The sequence below is a fragment of the Oncorhynchus mykiss genome, chromosome 12 (genome assembly GCF_013265735.2).
Source record: "Oncorhynchus mykiss isolate Arlee chromosome 12, USDA_OmykA_1.1, whole genome shotgun sequence".
Lineage (NCBI taxonomy): Eukaryota > Metazoa > Chordata > Actinopteri > Salmoniformes > Salmonidae > Oncorhynchus > Oncorhynchus mykiss.
This window is the reverse complement of record NC_048576.1, coordinates 68,776,630-68,794,987: the sequence shown is the minus strand read 5'-3', so window position 1 is coordinate 68,794,987 and position 18,358 is coordinate 68,776,630. Positions and strand designations below refer to the sequence as shown.

At 42.1% G+C, this 18,358-nt stretch overlaps 1 protein-coding gene and 1 non-coding gene across 6 annotated transcripts; one reads left to right on the top strand and one right to left on the bottom strand.

The window, feature by feature from the left end:
- Positions 1-369: 369 nt before the first annotated feature.
- On the bottom strand, positions 370-6,628 carry LOC110538134 (transmembrane protein 98). 5 transcript variants are annotated; one of them, XM_021624750.2, is made up of 9 exons: positions 6,460-6,628; positions 6,034-6,081; positions 4,116-4,354; positions 3,550-3,621; positions 3,178-3,309; positions 2,938-2,971; positions 2,732-2,847; positions 2,575-2,634; positions 370-2,408 (listed from the first exon to the last, which is right to left on the bottom strand). In XM_021624750.2, exons 3-9 carry the CDS (start codon positions 4,244-4,246, stop codon positions 2,207-2,209), a joined length of 747 nt encoding a protein of 248 aa, XP_021480425.1. In that variant the 5' UTR covers positions 4,247-4,354; positions 6,034-6,081; positions 6,460-6,628; the 3' UTR covers positions 370-2,206. The 5 variants fall into 5 exon arrangements, with proteins under 5 accessions (XP_021480425.1, XP_021480428.1, XP_021480426.1 ...); XM_021624753.2 differs by lacking the exon at positions 3,550-3,621; XM_021624751.2 differs by lacking the exon at positions 6,034-6,081 and having other exon boundaries at positions 6,460-6,622.
- Positions 6,629-16,859: 10,231 nt separating this feature from the next.
- trnac-gca lies at positions 16,860-16,931 on the top strand. The gene has a single exon. It is a non-coding gene; the product is annotated as a tRNA-Cys (tRNA).
- The last annotated feature ends 1,427 nt before the right edge of the window (positions 16,932-18,358 follow it).

The following is an 18,358-nucleotide window of genomic DNA, read 5'->3' as shown; positions in this document are numbered from 1 at the left end:
ATTGATCTGAGTAAGAGTGTATTGATCTGAGTAGCAGTGTATTGATCTGAGTAGCAGTGTATTGATCTGAGTAAGAGTGTATTGATCTGAGTAAGAGTGTATTGATCTGAGTAAGAGTGTATTGATCTGAGTAGCAGTGTATTGCTCTGAGTAAGAGTGTATTGCTCTAAGTAAGAGTGTATTGCTCTGAGTATCAGTGTATTGCTCTATGTAGCAGTGTATTGCTCTATGTAGCAGTGTATTGCTCTAAGTATCAGTGTATTGCTCTGAGTAGCAGTGTATTGCTCTGAGTAGCAGTGTATTGCTCTGAGTAGCAGTGTATTTCTCTAAATAAGAGTATATTGCTCTGAGTAGTAGTGTATTGATCTGAGTAGCAGTGTATTGCTCTGAGTAGCAGTGTATTGCTCTAAGTATCAGTGTATTGCTCTGAGTAGCAGTGTATTGCTCTAAGTATCAGTGTATTGCTCTGAGTAGCAGTGTATTGCTCTGAGTAGCAGTGTATTGCTCTAAGTATCAGTGTATTGCTCTGAGTAGCAGTGTATTGCTCTGAGTAGCAGTGTATTTCTCTAAATAAGAGTATATTGCTCTGAGTAGTAGTGTATTGATCTGAGTAGCAGTGTATTGCTCTAAGTAAGAGTGTATTGCTCTAAGAGTGTATTTCTCTGAGTAGTAGTGTATTGCTCTGAGTAGCAGTGTATTGCTCTGAGTAGCAGTGTATTGCTCTAAGTATCAGTGTATTGCTCTGAGTAGCAGTGTATTGCTCTGAGTAGCAGTGTATTGCTCTGAGTAGCAGTGTATTGCTCTGAGTAGCAGTGTATTGCTCTGAGTAGCAGTGTATTGCTCTGAGTAGCAGTGTATTTCTCTAAATAAGAGTATATTGCTCTGAGTAGTAGTGTATTGATCTGAGTAGCAGTGTATTGCTCTAAGTAAGAGTGTATTGCTCTAAGAGTGTATTGCTCTGAGTAGTAGTGTATTGCTCTGAGTAGCAGTGTATTGCTCTGAGTAGCAGTGTATTGCTCTGAGTAGCAGTGTATTGCTCTGAGTAGCAGTGTATTGCTCTGAGTAGCAGTGTATTGCTCTGAGTAGCAGTGTATTGCTCTGAGTAGCAGTGTATTGCTCTGAGTAGCAGTGTATTGCTCTGAGTAGTAGTGTACTGCTCTGAGTAAGAGTGTATTGATCTGAGTAAGAGTGTATTGATCTGAGTAAGAGTGTATTGATCTGAGTAAGAGTGTATTGATCTGAGTAAGAGTGTATTGATCTGAGTAAGAGTGTATTGATCTGAGTAAGAGTGTATTGATCTGAGTAAGAGTGTATTGATCTGAGTAAGAGTGTATTGATCTGAGTAAGAGTGTATTGATCTGAGTAGCAGTGTAATTCTCTGAGTAAGAGTGTATTGCTCTGAGTAGTAGTGTATTGCTCTGAGTAGCAGTGTATTGCTCTGAGTAGCAGTGTATTGCTCTGAGTAAGAGTGTATTGATCTGAGTAAGAGTGTATTGATCGGAGTAAGAGTGTATTGATCTGAGTAAGAGTGTATTGCTCTGAGTAAGAGTGTATTAAGTAGGTGTGCATGTATTTCCCAGGCCTTTGGTCCTATTGGGTGTCCAGGGTTTTCCCCCACATGGATTAGTCTGACTAAATGTAAGCTTCCATGTGACTGTGCACTCCTAACGGGGTGGATTATAGCTCACCGCTGGGAGATGGAAGACACCCAGGAAGGAATGTCAAGGGGGCAGTCGTCCATGACAACAACTACACACAAGCCTGTCTCAGTGAGCTCTCCACTTACAATACAATCTGAGTCTGAGAGTGTAACATAAAATCTATATAAATCCTAATCATAACATACATTATGGTTATACATAACTATATACAAAACCAGAAACATGGTAAAACTGAAAGGATCAAGAGCAAAATAGCACAAGGATCTGGCAACCCATCCTTTTCTAAAACCAGCTCTTTTCTATTATCTAGCAACCCATCTGTATGTAAATCAGCACAGAACAACAGTGAGAAAGATCATTGGGAATGTGTGTTTTGGGAATGTGTTGAGTTTTTTTTAATTGTGTGTTTATCAAGCATTGTGTATGCGTGAGAATGTGCCCGAGATGTGCATTAATGTGTCTATTTGTATGAGTGTAGGAGTGTATGTGCCTGCTTGCCTATGTGAATGTGTGCGTGCATGTGTGTATGTACATGTCTGCGTGTTCTAGATAGCCTGCTCTCTCTGCACGTCTATTCCAGGTAGACTCCGTTCTGGTTCAGACGCTAGCGCCGCCTCCCGCAGCACCACCATGTGATCCTCAGCGGCGTGCAGTGATTGGTCGATCCAGTCCATGCTGCCAGACATGTGACAGGCGTTGCGTGTCACCAGCACCAGGTGACTGACTGACAGGAGGAGGGCGGTGGCCCTGAGGGGACAAAATAGACAAAGGACATTTAGAATTTCTCCATCAGAGACTTCTTAATCATATGAGTTCCATCAGCAGAACTATGGTCTATATTGTCCCAGCTATCTTTGTCCCCTCAAACCATTATAAATGATGTCATTTAACAAAAGCAAACTTCATTAGGTACCTGGCATCAAGAAGTATGGGGTCCAGGGGAGGGTACATTGACCGCACAACGTCATCCACCCTACAGACACACACGGGATGATGGGAGGTGATGAAGGACGAAGCACGGTCAGATAATTTAAGGGTTATGTGATAGCACTGTATAACCTGACAGTTACCTCGGACTGATGCGTTTAGCCACAGTGATGATGTCACTGAGGCTGGCTGGGGCTTTCACCTTAGCGCCTGAGCCCATTGTCATGGCAACCAGCTTTTCAGTCAGGGTGTGGCAGATCTGCCAATGGAGAGAGTGTGTAAATATCCTTGAGTTAGATCATAATGAAAACGATGTATTTGTGCATGGTGTACAGCACATAGACATTACCTTTAAGATGGAGATACAATGTGAAACCAATCCACTGTTAGAGAAAGAGAGAAAAGCTGTAAATAAGGGTTCATTTTGTTTGTATGATCATGTCAGAGATCTATCACTTATTTGAACTTGATGATGTTATGCTCATGTTAAAGTTATTACTCGTAACCACGGAAGGCTATATATACGAATAGCTACAACAGCTGGCCTGATCTACTCCTGGCACATGTCAGTGTCACATGGCAGACGTACGAGGCGTCCTCGATCCAGTCCTCGTTCTCCAGGATGGCCTCGATGTGAGGGTTGGTGATGACCACGTCGTCCAGCTCCAGCTCAGACGGCTCACTCTGGGTCTCCATGGCACCGATCAGGTCAACACTGGGTCTGTGGGGAAGGAGAGAAGTTCTGATGAAGGGAAGAGAGAGCGAGTGTGTGAGAGAGAAAGGGAGGGAATGTGTACTGAGTAGGTGTGTGAGAGGGAGGGTATGTATTCTGAATAAAAGCGTGTGTGTGTGTATGAAAGAGAGGGAACGCGAGCGAGAGAGTGAGACAGAGAAATATTACTGGCTCTAGAACTTTGCCCCTGTATGTTGACTTAGTATTAATCTCGTGTATCGTTTTGACCTTCGTGCTGTGAAGTCGCTCTGTTCAATCCATAGACTTATAGCTTCAAACCAGCAGGTCAGTCCATTGGGCCTGGGTAAGAGTGGGATACAGTTGAATCAGCTATATCCAGGACCCCTTACCACCACCTAATGCATTGTAGGGCCTAGGCCACAAACCCCATCACTAGGGCCAAGAGTTTTCCTTGTCTGGACAAACTCAGGGCACTACCCATAACCACCCAAAATGCCACTGTCCCCTCCCCCTCCCAGATGAAGCTTGCTAGGCATACTAGGCACGGCTAGGAGTAAGGCCCTAACCCTGACGACCCAAGATGCCACTGTCCCCTCCCTCCACCTCCCAGATGAAGCTAGCTAGGCATACTAGGCACGGCTAGGAGTAAGGCCCTAACCCTGACGACCCAAGATGCCACTGTCCCCTCCCTCCACCTCCCAGATGAAGCTAGCTAGGCATACTAGGCACGGCTAGGAGTAAGGCCCTAACCCTGACGACCTAAGATGCCACTGTTCCCTCCCTCCCCCTCCCAGATGTATTGTATGTAGCTAGTAGGTATACTAGGCACTGACTTGGAGTTGAAGTGGTGCAGCAGGTGGTGGGGGTGGCAGTAGCGGTGTCGACACACCACCACCAGGGCAATGAAGGAGGCCAGGAAGATGGTGGCCAGCACCCCAATGGCCACGATCACCACCGTCTCCATGGCGACGACGGGTCCCAGGGCGTCGGCAGTCGGCAACAGGGGGAGAGAAAGGTGTTTCTGACCAGGGTTCTGGTTGTCTGGGCTTGGTGATTATGGCTGGTCGCTCATCTGTGGAGGAGTTGGTCATTAGTGGTTGGTAGTTTAGTAGTTACAAACAGTTGATTTCTAGACGTATGGCTACATCTTAAAGACGCTTTAGCTGAGAAGCCATCTGAAAACGACATGCTTCAACTTCCATTTCGACCATGTGCAACTACGTAGTTAGATATAGCCTACTTCACAAACCACAGAGAACATGCCCTGTGACGTGGCTACTAAATATGAAACACCTCCAAAACAAACAAAACTCAGAACTTTATCTGAACTCATTGAAAGCTATCAGCGGACAAGCCCTTTGTGTTTGCTTCGTTTACTGTAGCAGAGTACATACTGTCCATTTAATACAACACAGTTAGTTGATCATAACATCTGAATCTCAACCTAAAATAATAGAATCAGACATTATAGGAAGAGATGAACTTATCATTGCATGTTTTTTTTCTTCCGGTGCGTCCACATCCTACAAGAAACCCACGACAACTGATGTGAATGCTTTATAACCTATTTCAGATCCAAAACCAGAGTTTCTCGAAAGCTTTTAATCAGAGTCATGTGAGCTGTTTACGGTGTACTGTGAGTGTTGTGTTTTTGGTATCGGACGTACTTTATGACTCGCTGTTCAGGATCCAAATGTACACACAGCAAAAACAAACCATATCCTTTCAAAATAAACTATATCCGTTGTCTACCCTCTTACCCTTTTGGGGTTCTCGGGTCCTAGTTCTGCAAATCTGGAATGTACTTCTGATGGTCTTATTACCACAGTGTGTAGTTTTCACACAGGATGTGTCAAACAAAGACTACACAAAATACAGTACCTGTCCTCTGCCTAGTGTAGTCACTCATTAACCTAGCCTTGCCCTACCTGGGAGCCTAATGTGTGCGTGTGAGTCTCACTACTACTATAAGAGGCCATGAGCAGAAAGACAAATTTACTTATGGTACAGCACAATAGCTTTGTAGTGAGTTGGCACTCATACGGTGGAGAGACACCATTGAAACACAGCTTTTGTGCAGTCACTATGGGCAACGGAATTACCGAATTACAACATTCCCAACCAGCATTTTGATCCAGATGATTATATGAGATTCTGCTTTGGAATGTTGTAATTCTTTAAGCAGATTAATTTGCAGCACACTGGCCGTATCATACAGTTCTTTCGCCGCTCTCTTTCAATCAATCCTTTTGGACTCCTTTTCTGTTCAAAGGCCTCTGGTTTCAGAGGCCCTCACTCAGGGTGGAGTTTTGACTGGTTTCTCCACACGTTTCCATTGCAAAAAGATGATTTGATAGACAGATAACTGTTTTATTCTGTAATTTTGGCCAGATCCACTATTCATTTACCCAACCAGCCCTACCAGCCTATAGTGTGCCATGCGTAACATTGTAGTACTTCAATTTAATACATCCTTCAACCATCTGACCAAAGAATATTCTGTGGTCACCATCTTTGATTCTTATGTAGTGAGACACAGTAGACTAGAGCCTGGAGACATTTTGTAGGCTTAATGTAAACACCTCTGTGCTCCCTCACAAAGGGCCACATTCTGTTCCAGATTGCAGTTCCCACACCCCCAAATTCACTAGAGCAGCAATGTTGATGATGGAATAGTGAGAAAGGGGTGCATCCAGTCATTTGAGGAATATCTGCAATGTGAGACCAAGCTCTTTAAAAACAAAGATTTACCTGAATCGAGTTGAATTTGCAACTACAGATCATTCATGGAACAATGTTCTGCAAAAAAAAAGCAACAGAGCCTCATCTCATCATCCCCAATCTTTGAAATAATACATGTTTGAAATGAATGCATACATAATGATAAATAGATATTTCTATTCACTAGTCAGAGTTACAGTTTCCCAGTTGTGTTGTGGTTAACTTCCTACATATCAGAACTGCATTTGCAATATTTGCAGAATTGTTAGTGAACCCCAAATAACCCCCCAAATCATTATTGTTCCTCAAGGAACAGTTCAATTTCATAGAGTAATACAATTAATTCAATTAATTCCCCCCAACCTAATATAATTCACACTTGCATCATCCTATTCTGAATCCGGAAAGTAAACTAAACACACCTATCATAAATGAGTTGGAGAATAATAGACTTACCTATACATTTTGTCCGTTTTCTTGAATTATAGCTTTGAGAAACAAAAGCACCTTTTCCTCAAGGCGAGCGGAGATGGCACCGACCTCTCCAAAACGGGAACGCGCACAGGCCATACGTGAACGGCTCAGCACTGAGCAGGCAGCCGGTGAGTGAGTAGTGATGGAAGTTCGCCTAACTTTGCAAGAGTGAACTCAAATTAGCAGTGCCGTGCATGAGCAAATGATTACGGTTACGCGCGCACAAGAATGTATGGTCTGCTTGCTGAAATACTTTGTTTGTAACCGGCTAAGAAATAGGCCTAGTTTATGTATACAGGGTTTATAGACATGCACAAGATTTAACCTGTAAAAAACTACATTTTGTAATAATAAAAAAAAAGTTTATAATCAGAGATATGTGGTTTATATCTGAGACTTTATTATGTGACATCAGCCAGGCTAACCAATTGGAGTCTGATTAAACTATAGAAATGAACTTCTTGTAACCAGACTCTCATCGAACCCACGGGCCCTTCAGAGGTGATAAATAATTCGGGTTATAGTTTATTGTTAGCCTACCTTTTTGACGTTATTGACCAATATGTCTTCAGTACTAGGCCTCACTTGTAAGACCGATTAATTCGCTATATACAGCCTATTAGCATCAGATAGGTAGAGTATTATTATCATAACATTCATGTGTTTTGGTAAAATGTTTGATAACTCTAGAATGCATGCGTTTTTTGTTTTACCATTAATATAGGCCATTAATAAAAAATGCCACATTTAACAGATCTTCAAAAACCCGCTAGAGGGCGTGCCCGTCCATCAGATCTCGGATGCCTACATCTTTTGGAGGACTGAAAGGTAAGCTTTGAATAAAAAAAAGAACAATCATTAGCTAAATGGAGGGGAGCATGTCAGTAAATATAGTCGTAACATTATGGCTAGGGTTACACACTCCCTGAATCAATTATGAAATCAAATACATGCAAGCCATAGGTTCAATGGTTGAAGACTCCGTCAAACCCTTGCCTTCAGGTATCAAGTAGGGGTGCTGAGGGTGCTGCAGCACCTCCTGAAAATTCTTAATAAAAAAAAATATATATTAATAGTTTTATTTAGTAGTTAACTGGGCCTTTAATAGTTCTCTATTAGTGGACGATGTATCGTCTGCAGCACCAGCGAGGGCAAAAAGATTAGTCCCCACCCCGTTGGAGGAAAAAATGTACAGCACTCCCAGGCCCAAATTACTTCCTGCGGCTACACCTAAAGTCAATTGAGCAACCGATTTTTACTTGAGGGGATGGTCAGGTGTCCGGAACATAATTACAAATCATTTGTTTTGACCGCAAGAAGCCCAAACAGATATAATATTTGGCTAAACTAGAATTTCAAACCTTGCTTACATTTGTATATGATCACATATATCTCTCTATAATGTGTGGGAATACTTTGAAACAGATTTCCTCAATTGAAACCACTTGGATCTGATTTGCTCCTGTTTTTATAAAAAAAAAATATATAATAAAAATATATAATACAAATAAAACATTTATTATTTTCTTTTTTTTCAGAAAACTTGGGGGGGGGGGGGGGGCAAATAAAACACTGGCCTGCGTGCTGCCAGTTGGGGAACCCTGTGGTAGAGCATGGTTCTTGCAATGCCAGGATAGTAGGTTCGATTCCCGGGACCACCCTTACGTGAAATGTATAGTATGCACGCATGACTGTTACTTGCATTGGGTAAAACCATCTTGCATATATTTATATATTATAACCCTGCTACGACCCCACTAAAAGGGTCTGGCCCCTTGATCTCACAGAATAGGCACTGAGGGTTATAGACACATAGCTCTTTGTGATCGATCTCCATGGGTTGCTTTTGTTTGTCGTCTCTCCGCTAATGCTGCTGTGCTACTCCTACCTCGAGTGTGTAATGACAGTATCCTGTGCACCAGATAGCAGTGATGGAGATAATAATAGGCTAGCTACCCTTATGTCTGTTTCCTGCAATAAAGTAAGGTGCTCTTTGCAGAGACTATGGCTGGTTAGAGTGTTTACTCCTCTGTTCCTATCAGAATAATGTGTTATGGTGGAGTGGCAGCTAGTGCAGGAGTGTGCAGGCAAGCAAACCCTACAATTCCAGCATATCATATGTAGTTTGAGTTTGAATAACCCTGGCACAAAAGGAAAAATAATCAATGAAAACATTCTGGTACACTAGTTCAAGAGAAGCACCTTGTGTTTTCAGCGGGAATGTAACATAGTTGTGTGTAACAGAAGCAGGGTGATTCCATGCCAGCAGGAGCGGAATATATTTTGGATATCAGATTGTTCTGGCAATTCTCACAAAAAAAAACTTCATTGGTGGAAATTATGTTTGAAATGCTTTTTACATTTGTATCACAATTTGTTTTTGAAAATGATGATGAAAGTGGCCATTTCAGGCGCCTTTTAGACCTACAGTATGCATGCCCTCCAGTAAGACCCTATGCTCTGTGAACCGTACATGATACAGACAACATCTTAGTGTTATTATACTCCTTATACTATCCTCTATGTCAAAATAAAAAAGCATTGTTTTTTAAAATATTTATATTAATATTTTTCATGTTGAATAAATCCATGTTAACATTTTTATTTCAGAATATAGACATACTCCATATTTTACTGCACACTATAAGGAGTATAATGACACCGAGATGTTGTCTGTGTTCTGTTCGGTTCACAGATTATAGGGTCTTCCAGGAGGCATGTTTACTGTAGGTCTAAAAGGGGCCTAAAATGGCCACTTTCATCATGATTTTCTAAAGCAGAATGATGGCCGGGTGTAGTTGTCACCTGATGGTAGTAGGGAATATAAATGGTTCACTCCACAATACACACATCCATCTCAGGCCACAGCCCATTACCTCACATTAAGGGCATCTACACTGTACACTCACACAGTAACATACAGGTTCCTCATGTGCTGTTGGCCATTTACTCGATTTCAAAATGAGAGTCATGAGAGACTACATACAGGTGTAGCCTCCCTGTACAGTTCCGCTAACCGGAAAGTAAGTTTCCCCTTTATCACCCCATGTTCAGTATTACTCTGAGCAGGCTTTGAGACCTCTGACCTCTCACCTCAGAGTGCGTAGTGTTAATAGAATCCTCAGCCAGAGAGCTGTGCAGCAGTAGTCGTGATTATAGCAGGAGTAGTCAGTCAGCAGCTGCTGTGTGAACATAACAGCAGATCCAATCTCTCTGCTAACAGTCAGAGGGGGAGAGAAGGAAAAAGAGAGCGAGAAGGAGAGAGAGAGGGAGAGGGAGTGGCAGAGCGTGAGAGAGAAAGGGAGAGAGAATTGAATGGAAATTGAGAGAGAGATATCGTTACAACACTGTATATGAACATAATATGTCATTTGAAATGTCTTTATTCTTTTGGAACTTTTCTGAGTGTAACGATTACTGTTCATGTTTTATCTATTTCACTTGCTTTAGTAATGTTTCCCACTCCAATAAAGCCTCTTGAATTGAATTAAGAGAGAGCCTGGATCTGACTGTTGTTTAATTGAACTATTTGCTGTCATAAAACTGCCTGGCTGGCCTTGCTGCACAGTATGACTTAGAGCTGCAGATATAGAGTGTGACCATAGACCGTAGAGGAAGTTGAGAGTAGTGCAACTTATCTCTCTGTGGTAGCTAGCCCTGTTGGAGACTAGAGGATGCAGTAGAAATGGCCAGGTATGGTCTTGTTGTCTGGGCTTTTGATATGCCAACCTGTAAGGCTCGCTCTCTCTCTCTCCTTCTCTCTCTCTCTCAGGACAGGGCATTGCTTTTTACTGGTGACTGGTTGTACTGTACTATTTAAACAACATTTTTTTACTTTCTCCCCAATTGGTAGTTACAGTCTTGTCCCATTGTTGCAACTCCCCTATGGACTCGGGAGAGGCAAAGATCGCGAGCCATGCATCCTTCGAAACACAACCCTGCCAAGCCACACGGCATCTTGACACCCTGCTCGCTTAACCCAGAAGAACCAATGTGTCAGAGGAAACACTGTCCAGCTGGCAACCTAAGTCAATTTACTAGCTTTGAACTTACTAGAGTTCAATTGGATATGGAAATCCAGGCCAGCAACTCCTCCCCTAACAACACTGGCCCAATTGTGCGCCTTCTCATGGGTCTCCCGGTCGCAGCTAGCTGTGACACAGCCTGGGATTGAACCTGGGTCTGTAGTGATGCCTCAAGCACTGCAATGTCTCAGACAACTGTGCCACTCGGGAGGCTCTAGTGCACTATTTTTGACCAGGGTCCTTAAGCCCTGTGATCTCCCTTCTCTCTCTGCATCACACAATTCAGACCCACATCAGGGCACAGGACTGGGATCAGTGTGAAATGGATGCTGGGTGCTGTTTGCCTCAGCGTGGTTTGCCTCCATCACACACTATTTAGACATTTGATATTGATTAGTTACAGTTATTTTGAGTTAGACTTCCTTTAGTTCTTAGAAAAGTAGCCATTGCTGCTAAAGCCTGACAGATATGCTTTTTTTGGGTCCGATACCGATTATTTTTGGGGGCAAAACTTACCGATACCGATATATCTGTTAGTATACTGTTTTACAGCAGGGAAATTAAAGTGTCATTTTTCCACACTGAATTTTCATAAATTGTCCTCCAAAAGATAAATGGTCCAATAATTATGCTTCAAATGTTGTTTTCGTACATTGTGACAATAATGACACATCATGAGAATGACCTCAAGTGTTCAGATAAACATGAGATTCCCTTTTTCCATCCTATTTATTGAGTAATGGTTATCGGTGCAGATAATATTGGTGAACTGATATATCGGTTGGGCTCTATTTGCTGCTGAGAATATCTCCATTGTCCTTTTCCCGGCATCTGTAGTCCTCGGCGTCTGCCTGCATTGGGACACAAAACCTGTGTATGGGTGGGGGGGTTGAAGAGGGGGGTAGCTGTGGTACCACAAAAGCACTCTAATAATTAATCAATTGCAGTTTTCAAAGATGATCACAAATGGTGGGCAGCATTCATCACTGACAATTTATCACAGTAGTGTCAACGTGCATGTCTTGGTTTGGTAGTGACCATTATCGTTGCGATACACCTTCTGGTCTGTCAACTGGTATGATGGTGTGGTGGGGAGCTGTGAGATTAATGATATCATCCCATCTGTTGGTTTATTGAACAGCGGTTGGAACCGGTTCAGGAAACAGAACCGAAAACCGGAAAATAACACAATTCTTCAAGAAACAGAAACGGAACCTGGAACGAAAGTGATCCATACTGTTTGAAAACAGAACCGTTATTTTAAAAGCATGGGAAATGGTTAATAATATTCCAGGTATTGTTTTTCTAGTCCTACAACAAAACACCTATGCAAAGCACTCACTCTGTCCCTCAGAAATGTATTCCAGTGTCTGTCTGCAAGCTGGGTATATTCACCTTTCCTGTATGTGTTTAGGCTACCTGCCCCTCCCCCCTCCAAAGCATAGGCTACTGTACTGATGTTACAAGCTTGATTCAGAAGATAGGGAGAGAGATTTTTTAATTCGCTACAGTTGAAGTCGGAGGTTTACATACACTTAAGTTGGAGTCATTAAAACTTGTTTTTCAACCAACAAATTTATTGTTAACAAACAATAGTTTTGGCAAGTCGGTTATGACATCTACTTTGTGCATGACACAAGCAATTTTTCCATCAATTGTATACAGACAGATTATTTCACTTATAATTCACTGTATCACAATTCCAGTGGGTCAGAAGTTTACATACACTAAGTTGACTGTGCCTTTAAACAGCTTGGGAAATGCCAGAAAATGATGTAATGGCTTTAGAAGCTTCTGATAGGCTAATTGACATCATTTGAGTCAATTGGAGTTGTACCTGTGGATGTATTTCAAGGCCTACCCTCAAACTCAGTGCCTCTTTGCTTGACATCATGGGAAAATCAAGACAAATCAGCCAAGCCATCAGAAAAAAATTGTAGACCTTCACAAGTCTGGTTCATCCTTGGGAGCAAATTCCAAAAGCCTGAAGGTACCACATTCATCTGTACAAACAATAGTGCGGAAGTATAAACGCCATGGGACCATGCAGCCATCATGCCGCTCAGGAAGGTGACGCATTCTGTCTCCTAGAGATGAACGTACTTTGGTGTGAAAAGTGCAAATCAATCCCAGAACAACAGCAAATGACCTTGTGAAGATGCTCTAGGAAACAGGTACAAAAGTATCAATATCCACAGTAAACCAAGTCCTATATCGACATAACCTGAAAGGCCGCACAGCATGGAAGAAGCCACTGCTCCAAAACTGCCATAAAAAAGCCAGACTTCAGTTTGCAACTGCACATGGGGACAAAGATTCTACTTTTTGGAGAAATGTCCTCTGGTCTGATGAAGCAAAAATAGAACTGTTTGGCCATAATGACCATCATTATGTTTGGAGGAAAAAGGGGGAGGCTTGCAAGCCAAAGAACATCCCAACCGTGAAGCGCTGGGGTGGCAGCATCATGTTGTGGGGGTACTTTACTGCAGGAGGGACTGGTGCACTTCACAAAATAGAAGATATTATGAGGTAGGAAAATTATGTGGATATATTGACGCAATATCTCAAGACATCAGTCTTTGTTAAAGTTAAAGCTTGGTCACAAATGGGTCTTACAAATGGACAATGACCCAAGCATACTTCCAAAGTTGTGGCAAAATGGCTTAAGGACAACAAAGTCAAGGTATTGGAGTGGCCATCACAAAGCCCTGACCTCAATTCTATAGACAATTTGTGGGCAGAACTGAAAAAGCGCGTGCAAGCGAGGAGGCCTACAAAACTGACTCCGTTACACCAGCTCTGTCAGAAGGAATGGGCCCAAAAACTTATTGTGGGAAGCTTGTGGAAGGCCACCCGAAACATTTGACCAAGTTAAACAATTTAAAGGCAATTCTGCCAAATACTAATTGAGTGTATATAAACTTCTGACCCACTGGGAATGTGATGAAATAAATCATTCTCTCTACTATTATTTCACATTCTTAAAATAAAGCGGTGACCCTAACTGACCTAAGACAGGGAATGTTTACTAGGATTAAATATAAAGCTTGAATATGTTTTATTCTGTTTTGTGTTTAAGTTTTCCTGTCGCCCTCCAGAGTTAGCAGATTTATATAATGAGATGAGTCAGCCTCCAGTATTTATGCTGCAGTAGTTTATGTGTCGGGGGGCTAGGGTCAGTTTGTTTTATCTGGAGTAATTCTCCTGTCCTATTCGGTGTCCTGTGTGAATTTAAGTGTGCTCTCTCTAATTCTCTCTTTCTCTCTCTCGGAGGACCTGAGCCCTAGGACCATGCCTCAGGACTACCTGACATGATGACTCCTTGCTGTCCCCAGTCCACCTGGCTGTGCTGCTGCTCCAGTTTCAACTGTTCTGCCTTATTATTATTGGACCATGCTGGTCATTTATGAACATTTGAACATCTTGGCCATGTTCTGTTATAATCTCCACAAGGCACAGCCAGAAGAGGACTGGCCACCCCACATAGCCTGGTTCCTCTCTAGGTTTCTTCCTAGGTTTTGGCCTTTCTAGGGAGTTTTTCCTAGCCACCGTGCTTCTACACCTGCATTGCTTGCTGTTTGGGGTTTTAGGCTGGGTTTCTGTACAGCACTTTGAGATATCAGCTGATGTACGAAGGGCTATATAAATAGATTTGATTTGATTAAATGTCAGGAATTGTGAAAAACTGAGTTTAAATGTATTTGGCTAAGGTGTATGTAAACTTGAGACTTCAACTGTATATAAGAATGGATTCACCTTTTCAATGATAGTTAAGGATACTATAGGCCTATAAATCACATTGGATTTATTAACTACAAAAAGCTAAGAAGGATTTTTAATTCTGGTGCCACACTGCACACACAGGCATGTTAGCTAGCTAGCTCAAAAGACATTCAAAGTTCCTTCATAGAAGCCGCTCCTTCTCGGTATAATTCTGTGGAACTAATTCATATAATGCATGTCATAAGATGCCCAGCACTTCAAGCCTCCTCCTCAACCCTCTCTCGCTCTCTCCCCACCCGCTGAATTTCAGTCGCGTCTTGCGCCATAGACTACACTTGTCTGTCCATGACGCATGTAAACAACTAACTTGCCTGCTCTATCCGCACTGATTGGTGGACTAAATGAATGAGCTAAATGTAAAAAACGGTTGATTTCACAGGTTAAAAAAGTAACAGAAATATAATGATATGAACCAGTACTTTTTGGGGTTTCGATCCGATTCAGAACTTTATTTTGCTGGTCAGAACAGTGGAACGAAAAATATATATTTAAAAAAAATGATGTTCAGAACAAAACGACTGGGAAATAATTTAGGTTCCAACCCCTGTTATGTGGCTATTGAGGAAGCTGAGTTACTATACTGTAGATCCTCCTTCTCTAGGGTTGTGATTGAAGTGTTGCAAAATGTGTATGTGCAGAAGAGCGTATCTCACCTGTACATTTTGAAAGTTCTATGGTGTCATCCCTTAACTTCAGAGATGATCTGTTATGTGTTTTAATAATCCAAGCAGTTAAACGAGAGACTGTTGAAGGATTGATCCATCAATACAACATTGGGATCAATACTGATCAATATCATTGCCTCACCATGGTGGATCAGTGTTATTGGTATCTGTGAAATATGCTGATCTTGTGTGTGTGTTCTGCATATTGCCATCAAATTATGTATTTTTACAATGATAAAATATGTCCATCCATACCTGTGCCTTGAGAGGGTTCCCATACTAGAGTGGTTTTGTCTTCCCTGCCTTTTCTATTGGTACTTTCTTGTCTGAGAAAACTGAGAAACCATGACAACGCCATCTGAGCCCCCTGCCCATAACAAGCACCTAATGGTCCATGAGAATGCTGCCCATTGGAATCTGTTGTTCCGTTGACATGGCAATGGACAGGAGAGGGAGTCTTGTCTTGATGTAAGGTACTATGACTATGTGGGACTGTGGGTGAAAGGACTTGTGAAGAGCAGGAATGATGAAAGGAAGGAAATCCATATGATGATGATTACCGAGCTGATGAGAAGAATAAGGCCTACTCTCCTCTCGTTGTTACTCTGCTACTCCCAGGGGTCAAGAGCTGGGGTCACAGTTAATGAGGTTCTGGATCTTGCTTTATGGAGACACATCATAATTCAAATATGTGTTTGAGAGACAGAGGAAAAAGAGCGACAGCGCATCATTTTTCCTTTGATGATGGTTTGGTCTGTTTATCTCCCTCAAGTTGTGTTTGCATCATTATGTGTCTCTCTGGCCTGTCAAATCTATAGAAAACCCATTTTCTGTGAAACACGACCCTCAAAGTCACTGGACTTTGGCTCTCAGAACTGTGCTTTCTCCATTCTGCTAGAATTAAAAGAGAAAAAGAGAGAATTTAGTGTGAACTTTCCTAGCTGTGCCCTCTGGCTTTTTCAATTCCCACAGCTCCTCCTGGCTTACATGGCTCTACGTTCCATAAGCGGCTGAGTGAGAATTGCAGGGCAATCTTTCCCCGACACTGAGACAGAGCCGATGGGGATGAGTGGAGGACACTGTAGCGTCCTTAAAAATTAGACCAATTCAGCATGCTTTTAGTCAGAGAGCTTTTCTTTGTTGTTCTTTGTCTCTCTACTCTGTAAATACAGGACTGTTGAGAATCAGCTTCTTGGCAGAGGGTATTTACAAAATAAAGTACAAAGACATTGGATACTGCTCAGTTGAGACTTTATAAAAATAAAAAAAACAGCGTTTAGAGTTTAGAAAAGTTTATTAAAGTGGCACTCTACAATATATCTCTTAGATGAAAACAACAACATTGGAGACTACCCGGGAAGAGTCTTGAGGAACTATAAACATCCATGAGACAGTATCATAAGCTTTTGTTGTCAGCCGTATTCAAACCTGCACAGGAACCTCAATGGATGTCTAGTCCATTGGCTTAACCACTCAGCCAGGACAACCTGATAGTCTTGACACAGAAACAGTGCCCTGATGCTTATTGACTTTTCAGAAGCCGCATGAAGGGGTCACAATGCAGGGTCTCGGTGTGTGTGTCTTTTATTGTTAGGGTTAAGCAGTTCCTATTCAGAATGACTGATGGAAAGGTGTGCTTTGTGTGACTGTATCAGAGTGCCAGTTTGTATGTGACCACCACGCAGCTTCCTTTGTTTGCTATTGTTTGCTCAGCAGAGCAGTGCATGGCCCATGCTACAGTGTGAAGTTGAGTGGCTCTCTGTCCTCTGGTGCACACAATAACCAATACTCAATGAGAGAAAGGAGGTGGTTCCCCAGTCTGATCACATGGCCCTGGCAGTAATCACATGGCCCTGGCCTAAAACCAACAATACAATGATAACACCTCTGTTTGCACTTTATTGCAACAGGGGGTATAGCTCAGTGGTAGAGCAATTGACTGCAGATCAATAGGTCCCTGGTTCAAATCCGGGTGCCCCCTCATTTTCTCTTGGATTTCTGTAGTAGTCAAATGTCACAATACAATTGCTTTGATCATGTTTTCTCTGTCTCTAGTCACTTATTAGATCAGATAACCCCGCGATATCAGTCAGTCAGCAAACAGCACCGGTGAGAACGGAGATGTTTGACAAATGATTGCTCTCCCCCTCCATCTGGGTCCTCATCTGTCAGGGACTTCTCCATCCTCCTCCTGTCCATCTGCAGGAGCGATTGCTTCTGCCTTCCAATACACCTTTCAAAACAATACGTTTTTATGCCAACTTTAGCATCCCGACAACTTTTTGCCAACTTTTCGTTATATGTGAATGGTATTGCCGGAGACAAAGCCTCTACTTTTATTTCCGCCAACCGACTTAATAATCATAATCATAATTGCGGTAAAGTTCTGCCTACGGCTTACGGCTTATTTGCTGACAAGACCGCAGGTGCCATCGCATGCATGTTGATTTTGTCCACCCACACCAGACAAGATCAGGTCATGCAGGTTGAAATATCAAAACAAACTCTGAACCAACTACATTAATTTGGGGACGGGTTGAAAAGCATTAAACATGTATGGCAATTTAGCTAGCTAGCTATCGCTAGCTAATTTTTCCTGGGATATAAACATTTGGTTGTTATTTTACCTGAAATGCACAAGGTCCTCTACTCCGACAATAATCCACAGATAAAAGGGTAAGCCGAGTTAGTTTCTAGTGATCTCTCCTCCTTCAGGCTTCTTCTTGTTTGGACTTTATATGTCGGTTGACAACCAACTTTAAGGTGCATTAACACTACCAACTGGACCTCAGTTCATCTTTCAATCACCCACGTGGGTAAATGCTCCTAAAAACTAAGATGCGAGACTTGCAGCACGTCAAGTGTCACAAATAGAACCAAGTTCTATTTGAGCGCTTGGCTACCCAGGCACTCGTTGACGTGCGCAAACTGTATGGGTGCAATGAGAAAACCAAAAAGAGACCATGTTTGTATGCGGCTTTATTAACTCAATAATATACAGTCCCAGTCAAAAGTTTGGACACACTTACTCATTCAAGGGTTTTTCTTTATTTTTTACTATGTTCTACATTGTAGAATAATAGTGAAGTCATAACTATGAAATAACACATATGGAATCAAGTAGTAACCAAAAATCTGTTAAACAAAGGAAAATATATTTTAGATTTTTCAAAGTAGTACGCTTGGCCTTGATGACAGCTTTGCACACTCTTGGCATTCTCTCAACCAGCTTCACCTGGAATGCTTTTTTAGTGGGACAATCATTTAACATGCAAAACTGAATGACGGGTCGCCACTGCTATAATGTAGCCTAAATCAAGTAGGCCTATTATTTTTGCTTGATCGCATTTAGGCAACTCCAAAAGCCTGCGGAGGTTGTGAAATATGAACACGAGACACACATGCTCT

Coding starts and splice junctions, on each gene's coding strand:
- LOC110538134 (XM_021624750.2), bottom strand. CDS start 4,246: ATGGAGACGGTGGTGATCGTGGCCATTGGGGTGCTGGCCACCATCTTC. Junction 3,622..4,115: donor CTGCACCACTTCAACTCCAA/GTCAGTGCCTAG, acceptor ACTCTTACCCAG/GCCCAATGGACTGACCTGCT. Junction 2,848..2,937: donor ATTGTATCTCCATCTTAAAG/GTAATGTCTATG, acceptor CTCCATTGGCAG/ATCTGCCACACCCTGACTGA.